The sequence below is a fragment of the Neodiprion lecontei genome, chromosome 5, assembly GCF_021901455.1.
Source record: "Neodiprion lecontei isolate iyNeoLeco1 chromosome 5, iyNeoLeco1.1, whole genome shotgun sequence".
Taxonomy (NCBI): domain Eukaryota; kingdom Metazoa; phylum Arthropoda; class Insecta; order Hymenoptera; family Diprionidae; genus Neodiprion; species Neodiprion lecontei.
Genome location: NC_060264.1, coordinates 26,455,326 through 26,476,908, shown reverse-complemented (window position 1 = coordinate 26,476,908; position 21,583 = coordinate 26,455,326). Strand labels below are relative to the sequence as shown.

The 21,583-nt window shown below is 39.7% G+C and overlaps 6 protein-coding genes across 13 annotated transcripts in view; 3 read left to right on the top strand and 3 right to left on the bottom strand.

The window, feature by feature from the left end:
* LOC107217943 (regulator of nonsense transcripts 2) overlaps positions 1 to 21,583 on the bottom strand; it is a 28,575-nt gene that overhangs the window by 6,735 nt on the left and 257 nt on the right. The window contains exons 2-3 of one of the 2 annotated variants that reach the window (XM_046742324.1): positions 18,703 to 21,534; positions 1,580 to 1,588 (exon numbers count right to left, since the gene is read on the bottom strand). In XM_046742324.1, the coding sequence (XP_046598280.1) occupies positions 1,580 to 1,588; positions 18,703 to 21,487 (2,794 nt within the window). In that variant the 5' untranslated portion in view covers positions 21,488 to 21,534. Of the gene's footprint in view, positions 1 to 1,579; positions 1,589 to 17,650; positions 21,535 to 21,583 lie in introns of those variants that run through there. The other variant, XM_015655662.2, reaches the window with a different exon arrangement.
* On the top strand, positions 252 to 2,517 carry LOC107217930 (cyclin-C). The gene is made up of 5 exons (XM_015655639.2): positions 252 to 434; positions 525 to 631; positions 736 to 942; positions 1,041 to 1,292; positions 1,925 to 2,517. Exons 1-5 carry the CDS (start codon positions 403 to 405, stop codon positions 2,125 to 2,127), a joined length of 801 nt encoding a protein of 266 aa, XP_015511125.1. The 5' UTR covers positions 252 to 402; the 3' UTR covers positions 2,128 to 2,517.
* Positions 2,298 to 5,834, bottom strand: LOC107217928 (general transcription factor IIH subunit 4). Of its 3 annotated transcripts, XR_001525562.2 has the most exons (8): positions 4,773 to 5,818; positions 4,260 to 4,384; positions 3,653 to 3,858; positions 3,367 to 3,540; positions 3,183 to 3,269; positions 2,886 to 3,101; positions 2,594 to 2,739; positions 2,298 to 2,511 (listed from the first exon to the last, which is right to left on the bottom strand). XR_001525562.2 is itself a non-coding variant. In XM_015655636.2 (7 exons), exons 1-7 carry the CDS (start codon positions 5,284 to 5,286, stop codon positions 2,658 to 2,660), a joined length of 1,404 nt encoding a protein of 467 aa, XP_015511122.1. In that variant the 5' UTR covers positions 5,287 to 5,818; the 3' UTR covers positions 2,298 to 2,657. The 3 variants fall into 3 exon arrangements, 2 of the variants coding, with proteins under 2 accessions (XP_015511122.1, XP_046598296.1); XM_015655636.2 differs by having other exon boundaries at positions 2,298 to 2,739; XM_046742340.1 differs by lacking the exons at positions 2,298 to 2,511; positions 2,594 to 2,739 and having other exon boundaries at positions 2,943 to 3,101; positions 3,179 to 3,269; positions 4,773 to 5,834.
* On the top strand, positions 6,005 to 10,550 carry LOC107217929 (sprouty-related, EVH1 domain-containing protein 1). 2 transcript variants are annotated; one of them, XM_015655638.2, is made up of 7 exons: positions 6,005 to 6,830; positions 7,617 to 7,959; positions 8,086 to 8,254; positions 8,895 to 8,920; positions 9,099 to 9,673; positions 9,997 to 10,349; positions 10,440 to 10,550. In XM_015655638.2, the coding sequence occupies exons 1-6, from the start codon at positions 6,811 to 6,813 to the stop codon at positions 10,151 to 10,153; spliced, it is 1,290 nt and encodes a 429-aa protein (XP_015511124.1). In that variant the 5' UTR covers positions 6,005 to 6,810; the 3' UTR covers positions 10,154 to 10,349; positions 10,440 to 10,550. The 2 variants fall into 2 exon arrangements, with proteins under 2 accessions (XP_015511124.1, XP_015511123.1); XM_015655637.2 differs by having other exon boundaries at positions 8,859 to 8,920.
* On the bottom strand, positions 13,586 to 14,958 carry LOC107217917 (adrenodoxin-like protein 1, mitochondrial). Of its 2 annotated transcripts, none has more exons than XR_001525561.2 (4): positions 14,756 to 14,958; positions 14,620 to 14,671; positions 14,176 to 14,503; positions 13,586 to 13,812 (listed from the first exon to the last, which is right to left on the bottom strand). XR_001525561.2 is itself a non-coding variant. In XM_015655611.2 (4 exons), the coding sequence occupies exons 1-4, from the start codon at positions 14,868 to 14,870 to the stop codon at positions 13,709 to 13,711; spliced, it is 519 nt and encodes a 172-aa protein (XP_015511097.1). In that variant the 5' UTR covers positions 14,871 to 14,957; the 3' UTR covers positions 13,586 to 13,708. The 2 variants fall into 2 exon arrangements, 1 of the variants encoding a protein (XP_015511097.1); XM_015655611.2 differs by having other exon boundaries at positions 14,256 to 14,503; positions 14,756 to 14,957.
* On the top strand, positions 15,172 to 17,476 carry LOC107217942 (methylosome subunit pICln). Of its 3 annotated transcripts, none has more exons than XM_046742350.1 (6): positions 15,172 to 15,430; positions 15,811 to 15,937; positions 16,266 to 16,411; positions 16,573 to 16,725; positions 16,924 to 17,034; positions 17,135 to 17,476. In XM_046742350.1, the coding sequence occupies exons 2-6, from the start codon at positions 15,819 to 15,821 to the stop codon at positions 17,221 to 17,223; spliced, it is 618 nt and encodes a 205-aa protein (XP_046598306.1). In that variant the 5' UTR covers positions 15,172 to 15,430; positions 15,811 to 15,818; the 3' UTR covers positions 17,224 to 17,476. The 3 variants fall into 3 exon arrangements, with proteins under 3 accessions (XP_046598306.1, XP_046598305.1, XP_015511146.1); XM_046742349.1 differs by having other exon boundaries at positions 15,178 to 15,430; positions 16,549 to 16,725; XM_015655660.2 differs by having other exon boundaries at positions 15,183 to 15,430; positions 16,549 to 16,725; positions 16,945 to 17,034.

Genomic DNA, 21,583 nt, shown 5'->3' with positions numbered 1-21,583 from the left:
AAGTGCAAAGATGTATGACTATTAATAGTAACTGTATTGATTATCAACTCCGGATCAACTCTTATTCATTACCGTGCTTTTCCGGTAACATGATTTTATCGCCTTGTCGGTAATTGCATTACGAAGGTTTCAGTCGGTGAACGTGCTATGCCAATGAAAAGTTAGATGTATATTTGTCCGGAAGTGTCTAATGGAGTATCCTATCTCACGTATCTTACACCCGATGTATTTCAAAAAAGAGTCACCGTCGGAATAGAATCTCGGCTGTGATGATTTGTATACAATTGTCGCACATACAGACGAATCAGAACACAAAGATAAAATATTTGTTAACGAACGAAAATGAAAGTGGGTACGAAATATCGCTCAGTGGTAATATAGCCGTTGATATATCGGAGAAGTATGGCCGGAAATTTTTGGCACAGTTCTCATCAGTAAGTTGTAATAACCTGAAAACGCCGGTGGACCATATGCACAATGATAAGAACTGACAATTCATTGATTATTTAATTCTTGATTTTCAGCCAACAATGGTTACTCGATAAACAAGATTTAGTTCGAGAACGTCAGCACGACCTTTCTATTTTATCCGAAGAAGAGTATCAAAAACTATTTATTTTTTTTTCAAACTGTAAGTAAAGTCAAAGCTTTCTTTGTTGAAACTTAGTGAAATCTGGATACTTTGAACTATCAATGTATACGCTATATCATATATGCGTTTACTTAATTTTATAGTGATTCAAATATTGGGTGAACAGTTGAAACTTCGACAACAGGTGATAGCGACAGCCACCGTCTATTTTAAACGGTTCTTTGCCCGCAACAGTTTAAAATGTATTGACCCGTTGCTGTTGGCCCCAACTTCCGTGTTTCTGGCTTCTAAGGTAGAGGAATTTGGAGTCACATCGAACACCAGGCTGATTACGACATGCCAGACTGTCGGTGAGTTTATCCTCACGTGGCAAAGTCTCTGCACACATCACAGATCATTTCAACATTGTACTTTCTTAAATGGCTAATCTCCATAACCTTTATTACAGTAAAAAACAAATTCAACTATGCCTACTCTCAGGAATTTCCCTATAGAACCAATCACATTCTGGAATGTGAATTCTATCTTTTGGAACACCTTGACTGCTGTCTGATAGTCTATCAACCGTATCGTCCACTATTAACACTTGTACAAGATGTTGGACCAGACGATCAGCTGCTCACGCTAGCTTGGCGTATAGTCAATGACAGCTTGCGCACAGATGTGTGTCTGCTCTATCCCCCGTACCAAATCGCTATCGGTGAGACACTTAAATCATATAATTTGAAACTATACTGCGTTCAACGAGAGGATGACACAGCGTCGTACAGGTTTGGACAGTGGGGGTCGGATGGAGGTAGCGGAGCTCGCTACTCAATATCGTACCTATAATATCGTAGATTTGTGCCCTGCACCAAAAGGCCACGCTCTCTGAAATATCGCAGTCTCATTATATCTCAAGTAAATTTATTCTACTTCCTTTTGCTAATTTTCTGCCATCGGATGTATCAATCAATCAGAATAACAAAACTACAATTCAAATTTCACACGTTTGAACTGACTCGCAACTTTGCAACGACTGACGCTCGACGGTTTGAAATGATTCATCAGGCTTCAAATCAACCGTTAGATTTGAAGTAACTGTTAAGTTTGAGTACCTGGTTATCCTTGTTGGCTGTAGCCGGGTCTGGCTAGCTGCAAGATCTGTCCAGTTACCTGGAGTGGGTAAAATGGGTCGCGTATTAGGCGAAATCCGACTGAACTGGACGTGTTTGGCTTCGTAAGTGTATCGTTCTCTCCCTGAACGGAGTATAATAATGTATCAACATTGACCAGTTTAGTGCAGTTTTTCTTCTTCATTTTTTCTTTTGTTTAATATATTTCTACGAATAGGTTGCCTGCAAATTGCCTGTGTAATACTGCAAAAAGATTTAAAGTCATGGTTTGCCGAGTTGAATGTGGATATGGAAAAGATTCAGGAGATTGCCAGGTACATAATTAACTTATACGAGTTGTGGAGAACTTATGACGAGAAGAAAGAAATACAAGGATTATTGGGCAAAATGCCGAAACCAAAGGCTGCACCGCAACGCTGACATCAACCTCCTGCGGATCCTTTGAACTGGGAATCACGTCAGGAGGATCGTTTGTACAATTAATTACTTAATCTTTATAAAAAATTATTGGACCGTAAGGAATGAGAGAATATTATTTTGCTCTCTGCTACATTGACTGTGAGAATATTTGGGAAATTACGATCATCAAATATTGATAAATTTAATCAAATTTATTTCCTTATTTTCGTAACCTTTATCATAGAAATTATTTATATCATTGACACTGTAATCCCACTAGCTTCCAGGTCTTTGTAACTTCTTATCAGGACTGGCATAATTATAGTTATCATCAAGAGCATTATTGTTACTCCAACGCCGCTTTATTCCAGAGTGATCGGTGGCAGACTTTTGCAACCACTTTACCTACAAGTGCTCAAAAAGTGAAAATAGTAGTCTCATTCAGGAAGTAAATAATATTAACACAGTCTGAACATGTGAGACATACTGTAGTTGAAAGATGAAGAATTCGCCAGCAGGTAGCAATGCCCAAAGCAAAGCAAAAATTGAAATCAACTGCTTCCTTTCGAATAACGCTTCCAAAACTTTTTGACGTCATCATGACCCGCTTTTGTGACAACCATAGTCCGCTTTCTGTAAACAAAATGGTGAAAGAATGATCATCTCATTTTGAATATACTATGTTGTTTAATATCAAATAAGAATAAATGAAAATTAATTATACCAAAGTTAGACAATAAGCCCACATCCCTATTCTGTATTTTATATAATAACATTACCTTTCGCTTTGCCAGATTAGAACTTGGGTGGTGAGCGCGTGATCTCTGAGTACTTCAAAGTCAGTCTGTGAAAGAAACTGACTATACAGAACGCCCTCGCTAAATATAAATCTATTTCTTTCGTTTTCCCACAACTTGATTTGATCCACTATGGTAGGGGGCAAAGTTGGTGGTCCTAAGGCAATCATCTTAGGATGGGCATGCTGATGTAGGTATCTGTACAAGAAATGATTTTAGAATTGGGGCATTAATGAAACATCGAATAATGTGCGTATACCAATATTATTACGTACATACCCAACGATTTGTTCAGCTGTAATGCCGCTCTTCAGAGCTTGCCTCACTGAATCTCTTGTTAAAATGGATACAACCAAGTTTGGGAACCTGAAAACGGCCAAAATTACAAATCAGTAGTTGGTTTTCTGAAATTGAATAGGTGAAAAAAACTGATATTGCTTTAGACAATTTTTTCCATGCTTACCTGTAAAGCATTTCACAAAAGAGACCAAGCAGAGCGACTTGCAAATTAGAATTGGTATAAGCGTAAACTCTGTAATTGGTTTCCACGACTATATATCCTTCCTTCTCTAAGTCACTTGACAGAGGCTTATTTTGACCTGTGGCAATGTTTAGTGCTAGCCTGGTAGGGTAAAATCTAAGAAAATAAAACATACGGTATTACAATTTTAATATATTTATAAAGTATTTTCAGTATGTACACGCAGATAGAATGTGGAATAGATTCATCAGTTTGTTGAAATAATTACCTTCCAGCCTTACGTTTTCTTTGATAGACCAGACCAAATTCTCTGAGGTGCTGCAAAAATGTCAATAGTCCCTCTGACATACCTTCAGTACTGTAATCTTTTCCCAATGTCGAGAAATTCAATTGAAACAAGAAGGTTAGACAAACGACCAGATCCAGACCCCTGGCTTCTATAGTGTCCAAGTATTGAAGAATGAAGTACCAGACCTGAAAAGTAGTCAAATCATAGCTAATTGCTACTTAGTATTACGAGTTGGTACCTTGGAACGTATGGTGAAATAAAGAATACACAGGGTTACAAAGAGCTATCGCCCCCTAGGCTACCAATAGTACGAGGAATACACAGGTAGCTTATGGTGCGATAATCCCAAGTCACTTTGTATATGGTGGTCATAAACTGAATATTATATTACCATGAAAGACTGCTAATTTGTACAGTGTAAACAATAAATTGATGACTGGCCTATCAGTTGCTATTGTAAACCATGCACAACATTTACATTTTCAAGTAAGGAAAGGTTTTACACAAACACTACACGCAATCAACTTTTGTTTTGACTTTTGAGTAGCCAAAATTTAACCATCTTATAATTGACAGAATATCTTACCTGGGACGCTGTATCTAGCAGTAGAAACTGAAATCCTGCTTGTGTAATGACTGGGCTGCCGTCTTCCTCATCACGTTTCATCAGTCCAGCATGTAGCAGTATTCTTACCGCATCAGCCGATATTCCTAAGTTAAATCATTTGAAGCTGGCTATAAAAATTCAAAATTCAAATTTTCCTGATTTCGTGGCTCCTCAGAACCAATATTCACATTTTCGTTCCATATTAATTCTCTATGCTCAAACTTGTTAGTAAATTGTGATAGGTAATGGAACATTTCAATGGTTGATTTTTCTGTGGGTTTACTCTATCAAAATCAGTCGTATTAGCAAGTACTCCATCCTATATATTGTTTTGCTTCTGGTTGTGTACATGGCTTAGCCATTGGAGCATTTTTTATATCGCCTTGGAAAGATTTTGTGACTCTTTCAGATTTCAATATTTACATACATTAATTGATAAGTTATTGCAATTTGTAGCTTTTAAGATCATTTTGACAGCATAAACTGGCTCACCTTCTTGCTGCTGAGATCCGACCATGTAATGGAGAACACACTCCCACCTTTCCAAGGCATACGTATCTAGGAAGGCGACGTCTCGTGGTTTATTATCGGTTTCTAACTGATTTGACATCGTCCAAGGTTTACCGCCACCAAGTAAAACTATTTTCAAATTCTTCTTCAACGTTGAATTCAAAATCCACCCAGGTAGACCACCGGGGATTGATGCTTCCTTCCAGATATTCAGCTCATTGAGAATTTTGACGACCTTCTGATGCTCATCGGTATGTAACTTTGAACACCATGAAGCTATGACTGCCTGAGGTACGGGCTGTTCAACGAACAGCAACCGCATAACATAATGCCTGGCTATTTCAGGCAATTCCCGAAAAACGGCCAGACAAATCGGAGGGTTGTGATACAGTTTATTCAACGTTTCTGGCGGCCGAGTCTTTAGATATTCATGAAGATCTTTGCACTGCAGCCCAGTTGGACGCAATAAATTCTTACCACTTATCGTGTTTGACATGTTCGCATCAAGTCTTTGCCACTATTATTAACAAGCTTATGAATAGACTCCAGATCTTTTCTTGGCTGTCAACACACACATCTCGTCTCAGTTTTGGTTACTTTTCTGCAACTTTATAAACACAACCGCCACGCTGGGCTACTGAATGGGTACAACCTTTTATCGTTCAAACGGCCGTGGAAACAGCATAACCTATATTTTTATATTTTATACTCCGTTCGACGTCTCGGTCAGCCGTTGGCATAAATTCACCGAATAGGGATCAGTGGGTGAATTCCTGACATAGGTTACTCATATTCAATCACAGATAGCAGCCTCACAGTTACAGTTCAGTACTTATCCATACACAGACATACCGACAGAAATGTTTTGTCTTCTTCTAGCTCCTGGATTAGATAAAAACAGAGAACGTCCTATTACCAACCAAACGGCACGAACGACAGTCGCACTGATCAAAATTCTTAGGGCTAATTTTCCTACATGCTGGAGTACCCAACATTTTTGGAACTAATTCTTAAGGTCCATGGTAGGTAACTATGTCAGTAAACGACCAATATTCTGCAGTATTTAGCTTCAGGAACTAAGGAATGAACCAAACAGAACTAGGCCCGCCTCTCGCGGGAACAGATGGCAGTTTTCTTCTACGGAGCACGTCGAACTGCAGCAAACCCTTCTATCCATGCTTTTACTAACCCCTACTGTTCTATTGTGCAGTGTGCGATGGGATCGCACACCATTGACCATCGCATACAGTATAAGCATAAACCGACCCGCGCGATCCTCGTGTGAATGCGAGCCGATGAATGGGCTCGTAGCGCGGGTCCTATTCATTCATCCAGGTGTTATTAAACCAAAAGAAGAAAACGAAAGGAAGAATACAAGATAAATAAATAAATATAAATAATTCGCCAAGTATGGCGAGGTTGATTCTGCTCGAGACTCATAGCGAACATCATCTGCAGCTGCATCCTGATAACAATTATTAATTCCTATAGCGTGGTGACAAACGGATACACATCGATCGAGAGCATGGCTATTATACATGTATACGCGTTCTTCTATAAGAATAAATAAACGGAAAATATGAACGATGTGGCGGAGAGGACTGTTCGTTTAACATTAATGTGAAATTCGCTGTATTTCCAAACGTCGACGGTATTCCCGAGGAAGTAAAAACTGAAAGGAGACAAGGAACGACGACGCTCGTGGCTCGTCGCGGCGCGGGTAGATCAACGACGACGGGTTATAAGCCAGGGATCGCTCGGCTCTGGGCGGGGCGGAGCGAGGGGTTTGTCGTCGGTCGTCGGTCGAGGGCAAGCGGGACGTGCGGGGTTATTCGGGGGGCAGAGGTGGATTGGGGCGCTTCCTGTAGTTGGCGCTAGCCTAAAAAAAAAAGAAAGACAGCAAAGGAGTAAAAAGAGAGTTCACACGGTAGAATCGCGGTCGAATGTATTTTCAATGCAACGAAAATGGTGAAATTTGGGAAAAAGTGGGCATCGAGTAAAGGCTTTGACAGCTCGAACCATGACAGAGGCGTCGGAAGAGTAAGTAGATATAAAACGAATCATATTATTCTACCGAGCAAACAGCCCTGCTGTGCTATACTTCCATCGCCTACGATACATGATCAACGAACGCAGACATGCACACCTAAACCCACGCATACGCTCACGGAAAACAAAAATATTACACCTTAGCTACGATATACTCCGTTAAATACACGTATCCGCATTTACATGTTTCCAAACGCTTATGCACGTATCTATGCAACCGTACACCCTGCTCTACTCGACCGATTTCACCCTACTTCCAGCGACCGTTCTATCCTTTTTTTCGCACAGGGCTAGGTCTTCCGTCAATCGCTTCCACCATTTTATTCGGATTTCATTCTAAAATACAGTACTCTTTCCTCTCATCATTCGGCCAACGCATGATTCCTCGGTCACGCTTCCTTCCTGAGCCGATTATCCCTGTTTCGCACGTAATGTACGTAACGTATGTACGCGAATGCTGTCAACCCCTGCCTACCTAACATCCGTCATTCCATCAGTTGTCGAAAACTGTTCCACTAACGTCTATCGCGCGTATGTTCGTGTCTCACCTCCCTGCGTCCATCCAGCCCTTCCCCAGCTGTCATTGTACGATCCATTCATGAAATCCATCGGCCGTACGCGATTGATAATTTGCCGATTCCCCCACACGCGCGATTTCAGAAGGATTCGAGATCAGCCTTAACTTAATCAGAATCATTGGTCTGAACGATTTTGAGAGAGAAAAACACTTTCACTTCATTCTTTTACAACAGTTGAACGACTTTTAACACTTTCCAGTGGTAACTACTTGGTAAGGGTCAGGGCCCAGGTCATGACTAGGGACGACAGCTCCGGGGGTTGGGTGCCTCTTGGCGGCGGGGGATTGTCCAACGTCTCTGTGAGACGGAGGTCTCCCTCCACCGCGGGGGGGCATCCCAATGTCGGCATTGCAAGTCCTGGGATCCCTTCCGCCGCCTCATCAACCGCTGTGCCTACCACGTCAACCTCTGGCACAGCCCACCCCGGCGTCGTCCCTAACCTTGGCTCTACGTCTCATGATTCGACAACTACCTCCCCACCTGGGGCAACAGATGGCAAACACGAATACCTCATCTATGGCAAACGAATCTCTGATCAGACTGTGAGTAGTTTCTTTTTACTATGCGCCAAGGATTTTTCAAAGAAGACTTTCATTCTCTAAGCCTTCCTTGAAAAATATAAATAAAACCATGAGCTTGTGATATATTTTTGACAAAAATTTATTCAGGTCGTTCTTAGCTGCACAATAAAAAAGGATTTTGAATACAACAAAGTCATGCCAACATTTCACCATTGGCGTACAGGAGAGAAAAAATTTGGACTTACCTTTCAAACAGCTGCGGATGCCAGGGCATTTGACAAGGGGGTCCGTACAGCGGTTGAAGAATTGCTAGAAGGTGAATTATCATTCAATTGATTAAAATCTACTCGGTGTATTGATTTTTATCTAGTATTTATCGATGTGAAAGCTTACCCATCTCATGGATTGTTGGGTTAACTGGCTTACAAACATTTCTTTTTTCTGTGATTAAGACAATTAGAAATTTATCAACCTTTAGAGGGCCGGTATTTTTCCCTTAAAACTCGATATTTTTTAGAGGTACGATTTATGTATATAAGTAGTTAACACGTTTTGGTGGAATTTCCGAGTTATCTGCTGAGTCCTGAAAGAGCCACGGTGTCTAAAGGTTAATTCTGCATGTGTCAATGAATTATGCACTTTCTTGAAAAGATACATTCAAGTTATCTTCATAAAAAGATACGTTCATGTAGTTACAAAGTATGCAATTTGTGCTAAATACTCAGACGTTCAATAAATATGGAATAGGAAAATATTGATAGAATATGCTTGTTCTTTTGCTGCACTCTTATCTCGGACTTTTAATGACCATGGTGAGTATATTTATCAAAACTATGTAATTTGTACATGATATCACTGTAGTTTGTTTCAAGTAGGTGAGATCATCATACAAGAAATTTACATGTGAATTATTGTTCTAGGCCTTGCGGAATCATCCTTGTATTGTGGTCAATCAGATGTTGGAGATGACGATGTTTTTATGGTAAGTTGGTAACATGAACAGAAACTTCAGTCTCCATTTCTTTACTGCTCAATTTACTGTACATTGATTTATTACCTCACCATCCGGTACCATACAATAGCGAATGCATGTCTCCCTTGAAAGTAATATTATTTTATTAGTTTCACAACAATGGTTGAATTACATTAAACGATTCCAGACATTAAACCTGCCTGTGGATCCGGTAGATCCACGCCCATCATCCGAAACACAGCGGGGTGCAGTTCGTAAGCTAAATCATCACCACCATCATTCCCAGTGCCCGGATTTTTCTTTGGACCCCCATAAAGCACCACCGATTCATTACATTGGCGGCCCTTCAGCAAAGCCGCTACCTCCGCCGCATCATCCCTTGGAATCAATGGACGTCAGTACAGACAATTACCCGTACGTACAACTGACAACCCTGAACCATGAGTACCAGTACCCAGTTATCGAGGACCATAAAGGTGGGAGGTTCGACAGACGCGGCTCTTCCAGCTCGCTCAAGAAGCCAGATGTAATAGTTTCACAGATGGCAAAAAGTTGCGGGAAACGTAATAGCAGTGTACGTCTACGGTGTAAACATTGCCAGGAGTTATATTCTGAGCAGCACAATCCGAGAGGTGCCTGTGAATACGCACCTGATCCAGTCAGACGGGGCATCGCCACCGTTTCATGTCTTTCGTGTGCTCAGTGCATGCTATATCACTGCATGAGCGACGCTGAGGGGGATTTTGCACAGAACCCGTGCAGGTAAGTGACGGTATCACTATAACTTGAAAACGTTCTTATATATTTAAAATTCAGAGTATACATATTTTAATGCCAATTTTAAAGTATAAAATTTTGCTATTATGGTGGTTGAATACTAATTTATTTATTTATTTTTTTTTATTCATTTATTTTTTTTTTAATTTCGAAAATTTTTGTTCCTCACATGATTACTGAATAACACGACTTTTTTTACAATGAAAAATATCAATTTTCGGTCTGGAAATCCTAAAATCTCCCAGAATCGCGCAATGAGAAGTAATGAATGAAAGTAATTTTAAATCGAACTGAAAATGGGCTCGCAGCTGCAGTACGGAGGAAGGCTGTGGTCGGCGATGGTTCGGACTGGCTCTGTTGTCAATGATTGTTCCTTGTTTGTGGTTTTACCCACCTCTTCGCGCCGTTCACTGGTGCGGAATGTCTTGCGGGTTGTGCGGAGGTCGCCATTATCCCATGGAATAACTGGAGGAGCCCTTTGATATCTCTGTCCCGTTCTCCGTCGAGTACGTCTCAAGACGCCTTGCAACAGTCGGTGGTGCTAATGTCGCTGTTGCAAATGTATACCATTGCCACGATCCTGGCATGGGTCGGCGTCAGAGATATCAGAGGGGTAGGCAGCTTCCGGTACACGCTCTTGTACACCAATGTCGCCTATAAGGTTAGCTTTTTAATAACATGCATTCCGCACACTCAAATATTAATGTGGTATTATGACTTTATGGTTCGTTATGTCTTATTAAATCTACAGGGTGCTCTATCGATTATAACAACGAGTGGACAGCGGAAGAAAGTGTGCATCATTGAAGCAGCAGCGGATACGACCGTTAATCAAATTTATTCCGTACTTATCGTCTTCGAAGAAAAAACATACCGCATCTAGCAAAGTAAACGTACGTAAAAGTGCTCCATTTCGCAAGCATTCTTTCCTGTCCGCATTTTAAAACTTGTATCGAATAATAACTATGACACAACGACAACAACCACGATGATAACGGTAATGATGATGAGAATAACGATGACTAATGATTATGGTCTTCAGAAATATAGGTCTCCAGCCAGTTCACAGACTCGTTCAATTTTGTCAAGATTCAGTTCTAAATGTTCATTTGATCTGTTTGGTATTCTGTTACAAATATATGCACACAATTTTTTCGGAGAAAGAAACACGCAATAGGGAAGTACGTGCATATGTATACTAATTTAAAATCACAGCGTGTACAAATTATCGAACTCTGTGTACGTATGATAAAATCGAATATACTCGTACCGTTGAATCTGTTTAAACTGCGATACAGAAGAGGTTTAAAGATGAATCACGTGTGTATATATATATATGTCTCTGTGCATTTTGCGAAAAAAAAATACTAAACGTACTAATATACGACATCGCACACCTTATCAAGATTGAAGTACCTACCGATTCTCAAGTGTGGTCGAACTGAAAAATCGCACTGCTATTAAACTTGTCGAGGGTGTTGTACTACTGAAACGAAATTTTTATGCCAAAATATGGGGACAAAAGGGTTGCAGTACGATACCGTTTGGCAGTATGCTGTTACGGCTAGGAATCCGTTTAAGCGTCCCAATAATTGTAATCCCGATGCAGGGGTACCAAATAATCGTATGCTATTTCCACCGATTTGCAGTTTTCGTAAAAAAGTGAAAAAGTTGCGCGACTGTGTGCATGGTCGTGAATATACCTATAAGTATGTATACCGTATAAATGGAGAAGCTTTTTCGGATGAATATTAGTGTATTCGATTTTGTATTGACTTTTTTACAGTTTTGTATATTCAAAAGGTATCGGTGTGTTCCTAAAGGCTCAGAGGAGCACATAGAATACCTTTTGCTATAGAATAGCGCGATTAGGTTTAATATTGCTTTATGATATATTTATATATACACATATACGACATATACACATGTGTGTATACATGATATGTTCGTATATATATGTGTATATTTATTTGATTAACTTATAATATATCTTATATCCAGTGAAGACATTTCACCCATTAGTTCTTATTATCTTTATTATTATTATTATTATTATTATTATTATTATTATTACTATTGTTGTTGGTCTACGACGGGGCAAGTTATTATATTGTCACCAAAGTTGTTTCTATCGTATATCATGTTCACCAAGTGTGCGACGGAAACGTTCAAAATAATATAAGGAGGTTGAACGTATTGCCTGCCAACTTTGCAACAGAGAATGTGAATATCGCACGAAAAGTTATTAGAATTGCAATGCTGCGCAGCGACGTTACAATTTAAATAATTGTCTTTAAAATTCTAAAATAAAGGGTTGAATCGTTGATCATTGTCGGCAGTGCTGACATGATCTGATGGAGAATGTAAATACGATGTAATTTTCTAATCGTTCGTTATCCAAATTTTTGTGATTCTGATACGAACGGCATGATGATAACACAATAAATTATTGATTGGTCGACTGGTTAGGCCGATCGCAACCTCCGTTGCAATTACAACTGGCAACGCATACGTTTTAATGGACATACTATTACATTTATAATATATGTATACCATACACACGAACACATATATGCGTGTGTTTGTATATATATATATGTATGTACATATATATACGACTGCTATTTAATGTTGAAAGATTTGTCTTTTTTTCTTTAAATTACAAACAAGTACAAAGCTATATTATCCCCAATGCATCCGTAATTGTGATGATTCTTACCAAATGAGGATACGCGTGTAATCATCTCTAAATGTGCGGCAGCAATTGTAGGAGAAAATGCGTTTGAGTGAATGATGCGTTTAATTCATAAGTTATTGTTCAATTGTTGGATGAGAAAGAGTGAGAATGAGAGGATGAGTGCAGAAGAGGAAGTTGACGAATGTCTTGCAAAAGTATTACAATGTGTCCATGATCGCGTTGATCATTCGTATCAGCATAAAAAGTATAAATAATATAAAAACAAATATTGTAGGTCATAAGATGATAATAACAATAATATTATAAACCCAAAATAAGTAAATGAGTACGATTATGTGCGTCGTGTATTTACACACGCTTGTACGCACACACACATAATTATACACACAGAACACAAATACGATTGGTTTGTTGGTGAAAATATGCGTACTAAATGTAAAAACATGTACGCCTATAAGTTCACCATGGAACATTGGGTAGCATGTTGGAAGAATCAGGAGATGTTATGAAGTTATGATAAATTAAATAAGAGTTTCTACAACTCTTACTTGTATCGTGACAAATATTCACCTTATGCATATGTATTTATATATGTATGTATGTAAAAAAAATACATATATACACGTACATACGTATATTGTATGTATATATATATATTTACACAACGAACTCGACTCAATGAGTTTGTCTGACACGTAAGGCAAAAAGAGGAAGAGAAAATATGTAATATTGAAAAATCAAATTACTTTAATTCATTAACTCATTATATCGTAAATGTTTAAATCTTGTATCATTGTAATTGGAGAGATATGTATTATAATCCGAGATAAAAAAAAAAAATAACTACTGTACCGAGAAACTGATTCAGACTTTAACATTATATTCCTGATTACCCAAGCTCGATATGTAAAAGGTAGTAATGCAGTCAATATCAACGATCGTAAACGGGAATAAAAAATTAAATTATTTTGGGTATCACAAACGATATTGTAAAAACAGCAAAAAAGACGTGAGTGAGCAATCAAAACGTAAAACTTGCAATGTCAAAAGGACAAAAAGTAGAACTGTGAAACTATGATGTGACTTTGTAAAAGTATGTTTCTTTTTTTTCCGTCAATGTGATGCTTTGTGCATCTGTAAAGTTTACTGTGCTCTGTAGAAACACTAAATCGTCGTCAGTATGAGAATGATTGCATCAATTATCAAAAAAGGTAAGGTTTTTATTATACATTATATGTACAATATATTATATATACAATACATTATGATGTGGCTACAAGCGGGATTCTGAACATGTAGGAGATTCAATTCTTCCCTTTTTTTTAATGGGGTGTTGGAGTGTGACCATCTACATAAAAATTTCTTGTAGCTTTTGGAAGTTCAAGTTCTAATCCATTTAATTCTTTAGTCAGAATTATTTGACATCCTGAAAGAATGAAAAAGTAGTAAAGTATCTATTTAGCTCATCTATTGGAAGAGTCTGACAGTGGCTACAAACAAATCCTAGAAATATCCTAGAATCAAAAATTAATCCAAGAAATGGGGTATATATAACATGGAAGTTAATTATTATATTAGGAACATTTCTTTTTTATCTCAGCAAACGTAACTCTTTTTAACTGAAACTTTGTACAGTGGTGAAAATCGGATGTAATCCAATATCAATTTCCAATATTCATGTTTAAGAAGGGAGTGAAGGAAGCCAACTGTTATTAAAAGTAACCAGGGCAATCCGGCATGACTTCCGCGAATTTCATTTTGATCGCAAGATTCTCTTTAAATAAAGTACCTCAATTTGAAGAGTGTTACTGTAAAGGAATTTTTCTGTCCACTCTGGATATCTTAATTTCGTTTACTGCCAAAGCCTACCCAATCTGGAATTTTCTTTCAGAAATGGAGCCAGGTCTAATAAATCTTCTTCCTTGTCTTCTGCTGTGGGTAATTTTTCCCGATGATCAGAATTTACGTAGACATGACAAGTCGTACAGGCCAAGGAAGCTTCACATGCACCTTCCATTTCAATTCCGTGCCTGTGCGCCAAGTACAATACATTGTCACCAACTTTTCCTCTGACTGGTATCCTTTCTCCATGTTTAGTAATGTACACCACGTTGACGCTGCGAAATAAGAGAGGCAGAATTTCTATCCGGCTTTTCAAAACCGTAAGAACAGGACTTGATCGAAAATTTAAGAAGTTGACTGTAAATCGGGCAACTTGAATGTAATAACCTACACTTGGTCCTCCGATGTAGGATCCTGATATTCGTATTCTCCGTGACCTAGTCCTTTAAAGGAGAAAATGGTATAGACACATTATGAAGTTCCGTTGAGAGGTTAGAATGGTCGTGAAATCGTGATCTGCGACTTACGCTCAGTTGTGTGCATGTCAAGCTGGGAAAACATTTTTGGACGATAATAGCTTGACGAAAACAATAATCTCTTTACTAAGAACCTCGACAAAAGGTTTGGCAAAGACATTGTCATTTCGGTCAGGTAGCTTTTGCAAGAGCAGACAGAATACTTAGCGGCGACTTGTCAATTCACACGAGGTTGCGACAGTGTGTGTATAATGTATGCATCATGTTACATACGTGTGCAGGAGTTTCAAGTTGTGTTTACAAAATGAATACGAGGTCTGGGTACCAGGGTGCAGCACCTACTCCGCTGAGCACGTCGAGTTCTCGTTTTGTGCCGTGATTGGTTGAGTGAGCGGGCTCAGCCAATCACGACGCAGACCGAGATATATACATAAGCTCCACGGGTATGCAGCGTAGCTGGAGGGTTGAGAAAACCCGGCGACGCAGTGTCAAAATCTCTATTGCGTTTTTGCGGGAGGGTAAAAAGTAGAGAGAAAGGCGGGACGGAGTCAAATCTTCTCCCTCGAGGGGTGCACCGGGTGTATGTACCAGGCCGAAAAACTGCAGTGAACGATCCGCGCTTCGAGCGCTTGCGATACTTTCCGTGATTCTTATTCTTCTCGATTAACGGCAAGAGATACTTGCGGAGGAAAGTACCGTACATACGTCAAGGGCAGGTAAAACGAGGTAAGATCGATCAGTTCGGTAATTATTACATTATTATCACGGACAGACTTGCATTCGTTGCGCGACGTGTTTGAATCTTGGACCGAGAAACGACAGGGTACCAAAGTACTGCATTCATTCGAGCGATACATATTTTCAAAAGAAAAATGTGGATTTAAGAGTTTTTGACTCAGAACCATTTTCCCGGCTGCCCACGACGAAAAGCAAATGCTCTTGATTCCGTAATTGCTGTTCAGTCATACAGCTACGAATATCAATCAAGTCGCCCAAAGTTGTAGGTTTCCCTTCGACTCCTGAACTCTAACCTATAATAATTAACTTCTTCTAATTTACAATAATGATAACGTAGAATAGGTTTAATTTGTGGTGTTATTTTGCAGATTGTAAAATGGTCGTGCTGATCAATTTTCTACTGCCGCAAGAAGGTGTTAGACACGAAGAGCCTGACACTACGTTGTACATAAATGACAGAGAAGTTGGAAAGGGTACACTGTATGTGACAGAAAGGTAATATGCCGTTTTTATCGTACTGTTGACCTAGATTGGCAGTGATCTACACTAAATTTTATTCGTGTAATAATTTTAAGATTATATTATATTTTGGTGTAATACTGATTATAGAATTAGTATAGTCAGCGTAGAATCTCTACAGTACAAACTTTGAATTAATTTTTTGCAAATTAAAGTAGATGACACGATAAAAATAAGAGTATCGGTAGTGAAGAACACAACTCTCCCTTTATTTGATGTTTCAAACTAGTGGCTCGCAAGAGCAACGGTTAGAACCCATATGCAACATGGATTGGCTGTGTTATAAGTAATCTTACTTTCTCAGCCTACTATCATGGGTTAGTGGGACGACTGGTCAAGGATTTTCATTGGAATATCCTAATATATCGCTGCATGCTATATCAAGGGACCAACAACTACATCCTCACCAATACCTTTATGTCATGGTAGATGCAAAATTAGACCCTGCAGGTAAATGAAAAACGAGGATACTTTTTTCCCTTATACATGTGCTATACTTGCGGTTGATGATTGAGGATTTTTTTGTATTTCTTAACTCAAATTTTGGACAAATATCTCTGTATGTCTGTGTCATGCTATATCAACAGATATGCAAGAATTGCTGCCTATAGATGCCCGATCTGAAGGCAACGATGAAGAGGACGACGACGATGAATCGGAAACTCCAATGACTGAAATGAGATTCGTTCCAGAAAATTCAAATAGCTTGGATGCCATGTTTCAAGCGATGAGCCAGTGCCAAGCACTCCACCCTGATCCTCAAGGTATCTAAATGGTCATGCCTCAAATTCATGACAATCCTTTTGACTTTACTTCAATTACTATTGTATTCTACCTTGGAGGTATAATGCACCTTTTTTTTTCACGCAAATTGACCAAATTTATTTATTTCTAACTCTGCTACAGAACCCTATAGATTTCAATTCCAAGTTATAAGTTACAGAAACAATTATAATGAATAGAAATGAACAAAAACTTCACAGCTGAAGAGGATATCTATGAGGATGCTGAGGACGATGTTTTCAAATGTTGGGAAGCTGAAACAGACGCTATGCCATACATATTGGCATCGGGTATGATTTCTCTCTGTTTTTGTTGAATGGTTAGATTGAATACAATTTGCTATCTAGATGCTGGCCCTGTAACCATTCAATTGGCATGGTAATTTTCCAGATGAAGCATATAATCAGAACGGTGCAGATACAGACGAAGCCATGGATATTGAAGCAGGCCAGTTTGAAGATGCTGAAGAAGACCCTTAGGTAGTTGGTGGTATTAAATTCTACTCTCTGCTGTCAACTAAAACGTGCGTCAATCGTCACTATATCTCTTTGTTCGTGCAGTTTATTTTCATGCGCGTTGTAGACATAATGCTATAAGCTTACCGAATCACAATACTCTGAAGTAAATTTCTGTCAGCTAAGACACAAAGCGCTCGAATTTATATTCATATTCATTTTGTACATGATAACTATTCCTATGGTAAAAAATATAGGTATATAAATATAGATATAATATTGCATTTGATTTTTGTCATTGCGCATTAACGCGATTAATGGGAATGAGATTTTAGACGGAGAAGTATACCTTGCGTAAAAATGACAATCTAAGATTATTGTAACTATCTATCGTGTGTCGGAAATGGTTGATGGAATATGTGATGTTAGGCATGCGAATTATTGTACGTAATTTTAACGTTGGAACGTTTATTTCTCAATTAACGGCGCATGCCGAGTTTACACGTATACCTATTGGTAATGGATGTGTAAAGCTGGGGTCGAAAGGTTTCAATCGAACGATCCCACTTGGAAACACATCCCCGTTTGAATTTGAGATCTGTAGAACAGCGTACATTATTTTGTATACTTAAACATTTGATGTACTCGCGTAACGTGTGTGTGTGTGTAACCACTTATGCATATAGCATAAAAATCATCACAGGTAGTATGGCTACCACAGGCATAAGAAACCGATATCAAGTGTTATCATTACAATATACCTTGCCGAGGTTACACTATTTTCTGCTCATCGAATTTTTTTGGGCCCAAAAATAAGATCAGCATCCGGCGCACCCTTTGGGTGATTGTACTTTTGTCGACGTTCTCTGTTCAGATTAACGGTAACAGGTCTAGTGCCTTGATTTATAGTCTCTTGATAATCCTCTTCCTCCTGTCTTTCGGTAATATTTAGTGTCAATCTCTTCACCCTCTCCTTTTCTTCTTTCTGTTCTTGTTCCCGATTCCTGAGATTCATAGCGAGTTCGGAAGACACAGGAACAGCAAGATTTTTATACTGCTGCTTATTACCTTTCCTAAGCATGAGTACAAAGTCCACAGTCGTATTGTCCGACGGTCCTTCACGTAATTGTTCATACGTCTTTTTTGTGCTCTTGACATGGAGTGGCACAGATATATCAACCTGTTGTGGCTTCACCGAGTCACGCATCCGGTCCTGGATATTGTCAGACACCATTTTGTCAAGGGCCGAAAGAAAATCGTCATCTTCTGGGCAGCCAACCCGCCTTGGCGCCATTGGTAGCGCAGCATCTAATTCTGAGGGGTCCATAACAACCCCCTCACTCACGCCTGCCGATAGACTGAACTCCCCTTGAGTATTTTCCTGTGTACCATGATTACCTTCTCTGTAACCATCTGTTGCCCAGTCATCTTCCGACTGTGCTTCAGAATACTCTTCACTTTCATCGAAGTGCAGTTCTTCGAGTATACCTTTGGCATCTCCACTTCCGTTACCTGAAGCTATTGGCGTAGGTGTCGTCACTTCCTCATCGACCTCTGGTATAGCTCCCATTGCTTCAGATTCATTATTGCTGTCGGATGCGCGTGGTTCACCTGAATACTGTTCGTCCTCCTTTACTTCAATTCTGGCGAGACTTGGGTACAAGGTGTTGCGCAATTCATCTACAGCACAACGGGCCTCTTTGAAACCTTGGAACAGCTGCATCTTTGGCCTAAGCATTGTCAGTGTGTCACGATACATATAATCGACGCTGACTGGAAATGGATTTTCGACGGTCCATACAGGATCGCTACGCTTGAACCAGTAGTAATGCTGGAAGAATATTAGGAAATAATCCAGTTTCTTCTTACTAGAACCACCACTAAAGTATTGACCACATGTTTCCAGGAGCGTGCAGACCAAACGGATTCTGAACAAATGCTCAGGCGGATCAAGGAGCGTAGGTACTGTATGATCTGTAGAAACGCCGAAAGTTATGAGCAGGTAGAGAGTGCGGAAGATGTCGCCGCTCTCGACTAGGCGATAATTGTATAATTCCCCGAGGTACTTGACCATTGCAATACGACGTTGGTTATACTTTGGCAAATTTACCTCCATGCACAGCCTTATGTCTTCCAGAACGCCATCTACAACGTAAGGGCCAACAGCCTCATAATGCGCCACCAAACCTGCTAGTAAACTACCAACGCACCTTATGTTCAGGTACTTTACATTATGGGCGGCTACAAGGCATTTAATAGCATACGTAGAAATATTGTCATCCTCCCAGTCCAGTTTTCTCATTAGTCTCAATACCTTGTCAGTATTTGCCTTGGACAGATCCTGGTAAAGTAGTTTTCTAATGAACTCGTGCATAGGTGGTCTTTCTTTTTTTGCAATACCGCCAGTGGACTCTGGTGGATTAACAAAGTAGTAAGCGTTCTCTATTATCGTTACGTAACGCGAATCCAAAGCAGTAACCGCCTTTTTTCGCATCATTTGTTCCAGGTAGATTTTTGTGCGTTGATGAGAGTCTGGGGAACAAAATAAGAATCTCCCGCACGTCTCTAATAGATTGCAAGCCATTTCAACATGGTGATGAGTGAAATCGTGCAATAGTACTTTAAGACAGTAAAGTGCCTCAATTTTTGAGTACAGTTTGAACTTAACAAGCTCACCGATGTAACGAACAACTTTTATTTTTGACTCAATGTTGATCTGGTCTTTCTTTCTAACGTGGTACTTAAAATCTTGCTTGAGCATTAGACAGAGGTCATTAGCGACGTCTGGCATAACTGGATAAAGGATGCCGGCAAGCCGTGAGTAGAAGGGCAGCAAATCTAGCCGAATTCTGGACACACCGAACAGGGCCTTAATGAGTTTCTTTCTATTGTGCTTCGTGTTTAAATTCATAAGGAAATCAACAGCTGCATTGTCAATCATTTCTCTATTAACACAATTGGGAAGGTGAGTCAGAAACGCGTCCAATAATATTTTGTTGCTGATATTCGTGACGTGTGTCTCTTCAACCTCTGCCTCTGGCTCTTCGGCAACTTTGTCTGTGTCCTCGAGTTCTTCCAGCGCCAATTCCTCGTCCAGAGCCTCTTCTGTTAGTTGATTTTCGTCAGGTTTAAGCACAGGTACTTCTTTTGAATAAGAACCAGGCAAAAATACGGTGAGGTCTGGGAATACTTCGTAAAATCTCTTAGTCTCCTCATCGCCCCACATATCTTCTGTTGTTGTGCCGCTATCCTCACCGTCACAGGTCATCTTGAAAGACTCTTCTGCTTCTGTTTTAACCTCCATGTCGACTGGCAGTTCAGGCATGCTTTCGTCTAATGTTTCTGAAAAGCTTTGCACGCCACTGAACAAACGCTCATAGGATACCTGCAGAGTTTCCAACTTTTCTTTCCTCTCTGAGCTCAATTCACCTCTGGTCTGCAGTATCTTTCGATTCTGTTTTTCGAATGCCTGAAGCTCTTTGTGTTCCTTGAGTAGATGTTTGCACAGAGAGTTGTAATAGTCCCGCAGTAGTGTTCGAACATTCTGCTGCTTGTCGGCAGACAGTAGTCTGCTTTTGGGCAAAGGCTCGCCTGGCCATAGCTCAGACAACTCTCTTATTTTTCTTGGTACCAGACCCGCATAGTCCTCACCACAGTGACGGCAAAAACTCAAAATTATCGTTACGTTGTTGTGGTCTTCTTTGTCCATATTAATGAGTACGGTGAGCACGCTGCCCAAAAGCGGAAGACCCTGCTTGTGCGTAAATATGCCAGCATTGACTAACTCAGCGTAAAATCTTAAATCTACCCTTAGCTTGCTAGGATTTGAAATCTTGTCACCGACTTTGAAACTCAATATCCTCTGCCAATTCTCAAAGAAATGAGCGCCAAATTCGGCATAATTCTGGTGCAGGTAACTGCAAACCTTCACAGCTGGCGCGACATCAGTCATTTTCAATTTAGCCTCTACAAGAGCTGTCGCCACTTCGCTTATATATTTCGTTAAATTCAAATTGCTCATATCTTTCAGGACGGTATCCAGCTGAGCCGTACAAAAGTTCTTGAGCTTTTTGACAAATGTAGTATTTTTCTTCAAGCTGGAATCCAGTTTGCTGAAATGCGAATCAGGCGGACGGGACACATTTAGGTTTGCTAATCGGATCTTTTCCTTTGTTGAGAAACGCTGTTCCGCCTCCCTGATATATTCCATCAGAAACTCCTTGTCCACCTCTGACACATCGGGTGATACTTTTTCCGCCTCTTGACTGTCATTTTGAATCTCTGACATCGCCACGGTCTCTTGTTGTCTTCCGGACAGAAGTGTTTTACGATGTTCTGTTTGTAACAAATCATTTATTGAATTTTAGTTAGAAGATAGAAAAGA

Bases quoted from the DNA above. Each gene is read 5' to 3' on its own strand.
- LOC107217930 (XM_015655639.2), top strand. From the start codon at position 403: ATGGCCGGAAATTTTTGGCACAGTTCTCATCA. The intron at 435-524 runs GTAAGTTGTAAT...CTTGATTTTCAG, and splicing joins TTTTGGCACAGTTCTCATCA to CCAACAATGGTTACTCGATA. The intron at 943-1,040 runs GTGAGTTTATCC...CCTTTATTACAG, and splicing joins TACGACATGCCAGACTGTCG to TAAAAAACAAATTCAACTAT.
- LOC107217928 (XM_015655636.2), bottom strand. From the start codon at position 5,286: ATGTCAAACACGATAAGTGGTAAGAATTTATTGCGTCCAACTGGGCTG. The intron at 4,385-4,772 runs GTGAGCCAGTTT...GATTTAACTTAG, and splicing joins CGGATCTCAGCAGCAAGAAG to GAATATCGGCTGATGCGGTA. The intron at 3,541-3,652 runs GTAATTATTTCA...TTATTTTCTTAG, and splicing joins AGAAAACGTAAGGCTGGAAG to ATTTTACCCTACCAGGCTAG.
- LOC107217929 (XM_015655637.2), top strand. From the start codon at position 6,811: ATGACAGAGGCGTCGGAAGA. The intron at 6,831-7,616 runs GTAAGTAGATAT...AACACTTTCCAG, and splicing joins ATGACAGAGGCGTCGGAAGA to TGGTAACTACTTGGTAAGGG. The intron at 8,921-9,098 runs GTAAGTTGGTAA...AAACGATTCCAG, and splicing joins GAGATGACGATGTTTTTATG to ACATTAAACCTGCCTGTGGA.
- LOC107217917 (XM_015655611.2), bottom strand. From the start codon at position 14,870: ATGACAATGTCTTTGCCAAACCTTTTGTCGAGGTTCTTAGTAAAGAGA. The intron at 14,672-14,755 runs GTAAGTCGCAGA...TCTCCTTTAAAG, and splicing joins TGACATGCACACAACTGAGC to GACTAGGTCACGGAGAATAC. The intron at 13,813-14,255 runs GTAGGCTTTGGC...TCATTCTTTCAG, and splicing joins GAAAGAAAATTCCAGATTGG to GATGTCAAATAATTCTGACT.
- LOC107217942 (XM_046742349.1), top strand. From the start codon at position 15,819: ATGGTCGTGCTGATCAATTTTCTACTGCCGCAAGAAGGTGTTAGACAC. The intron at 16,726-16,923 runs GTATCTAAATGG...TATAATGAATAG, and splicing joins ACTCCACCCTGATCCTCAAG to AAATGAACAAAAACTTCACA. The intron at 17,035-17,134 runs GTATGATTTCTC...GTAATTTTCCAG, and splicing joins GCCATACATATTGGCATCGG to ATGAAGCATATAATCAGAAC.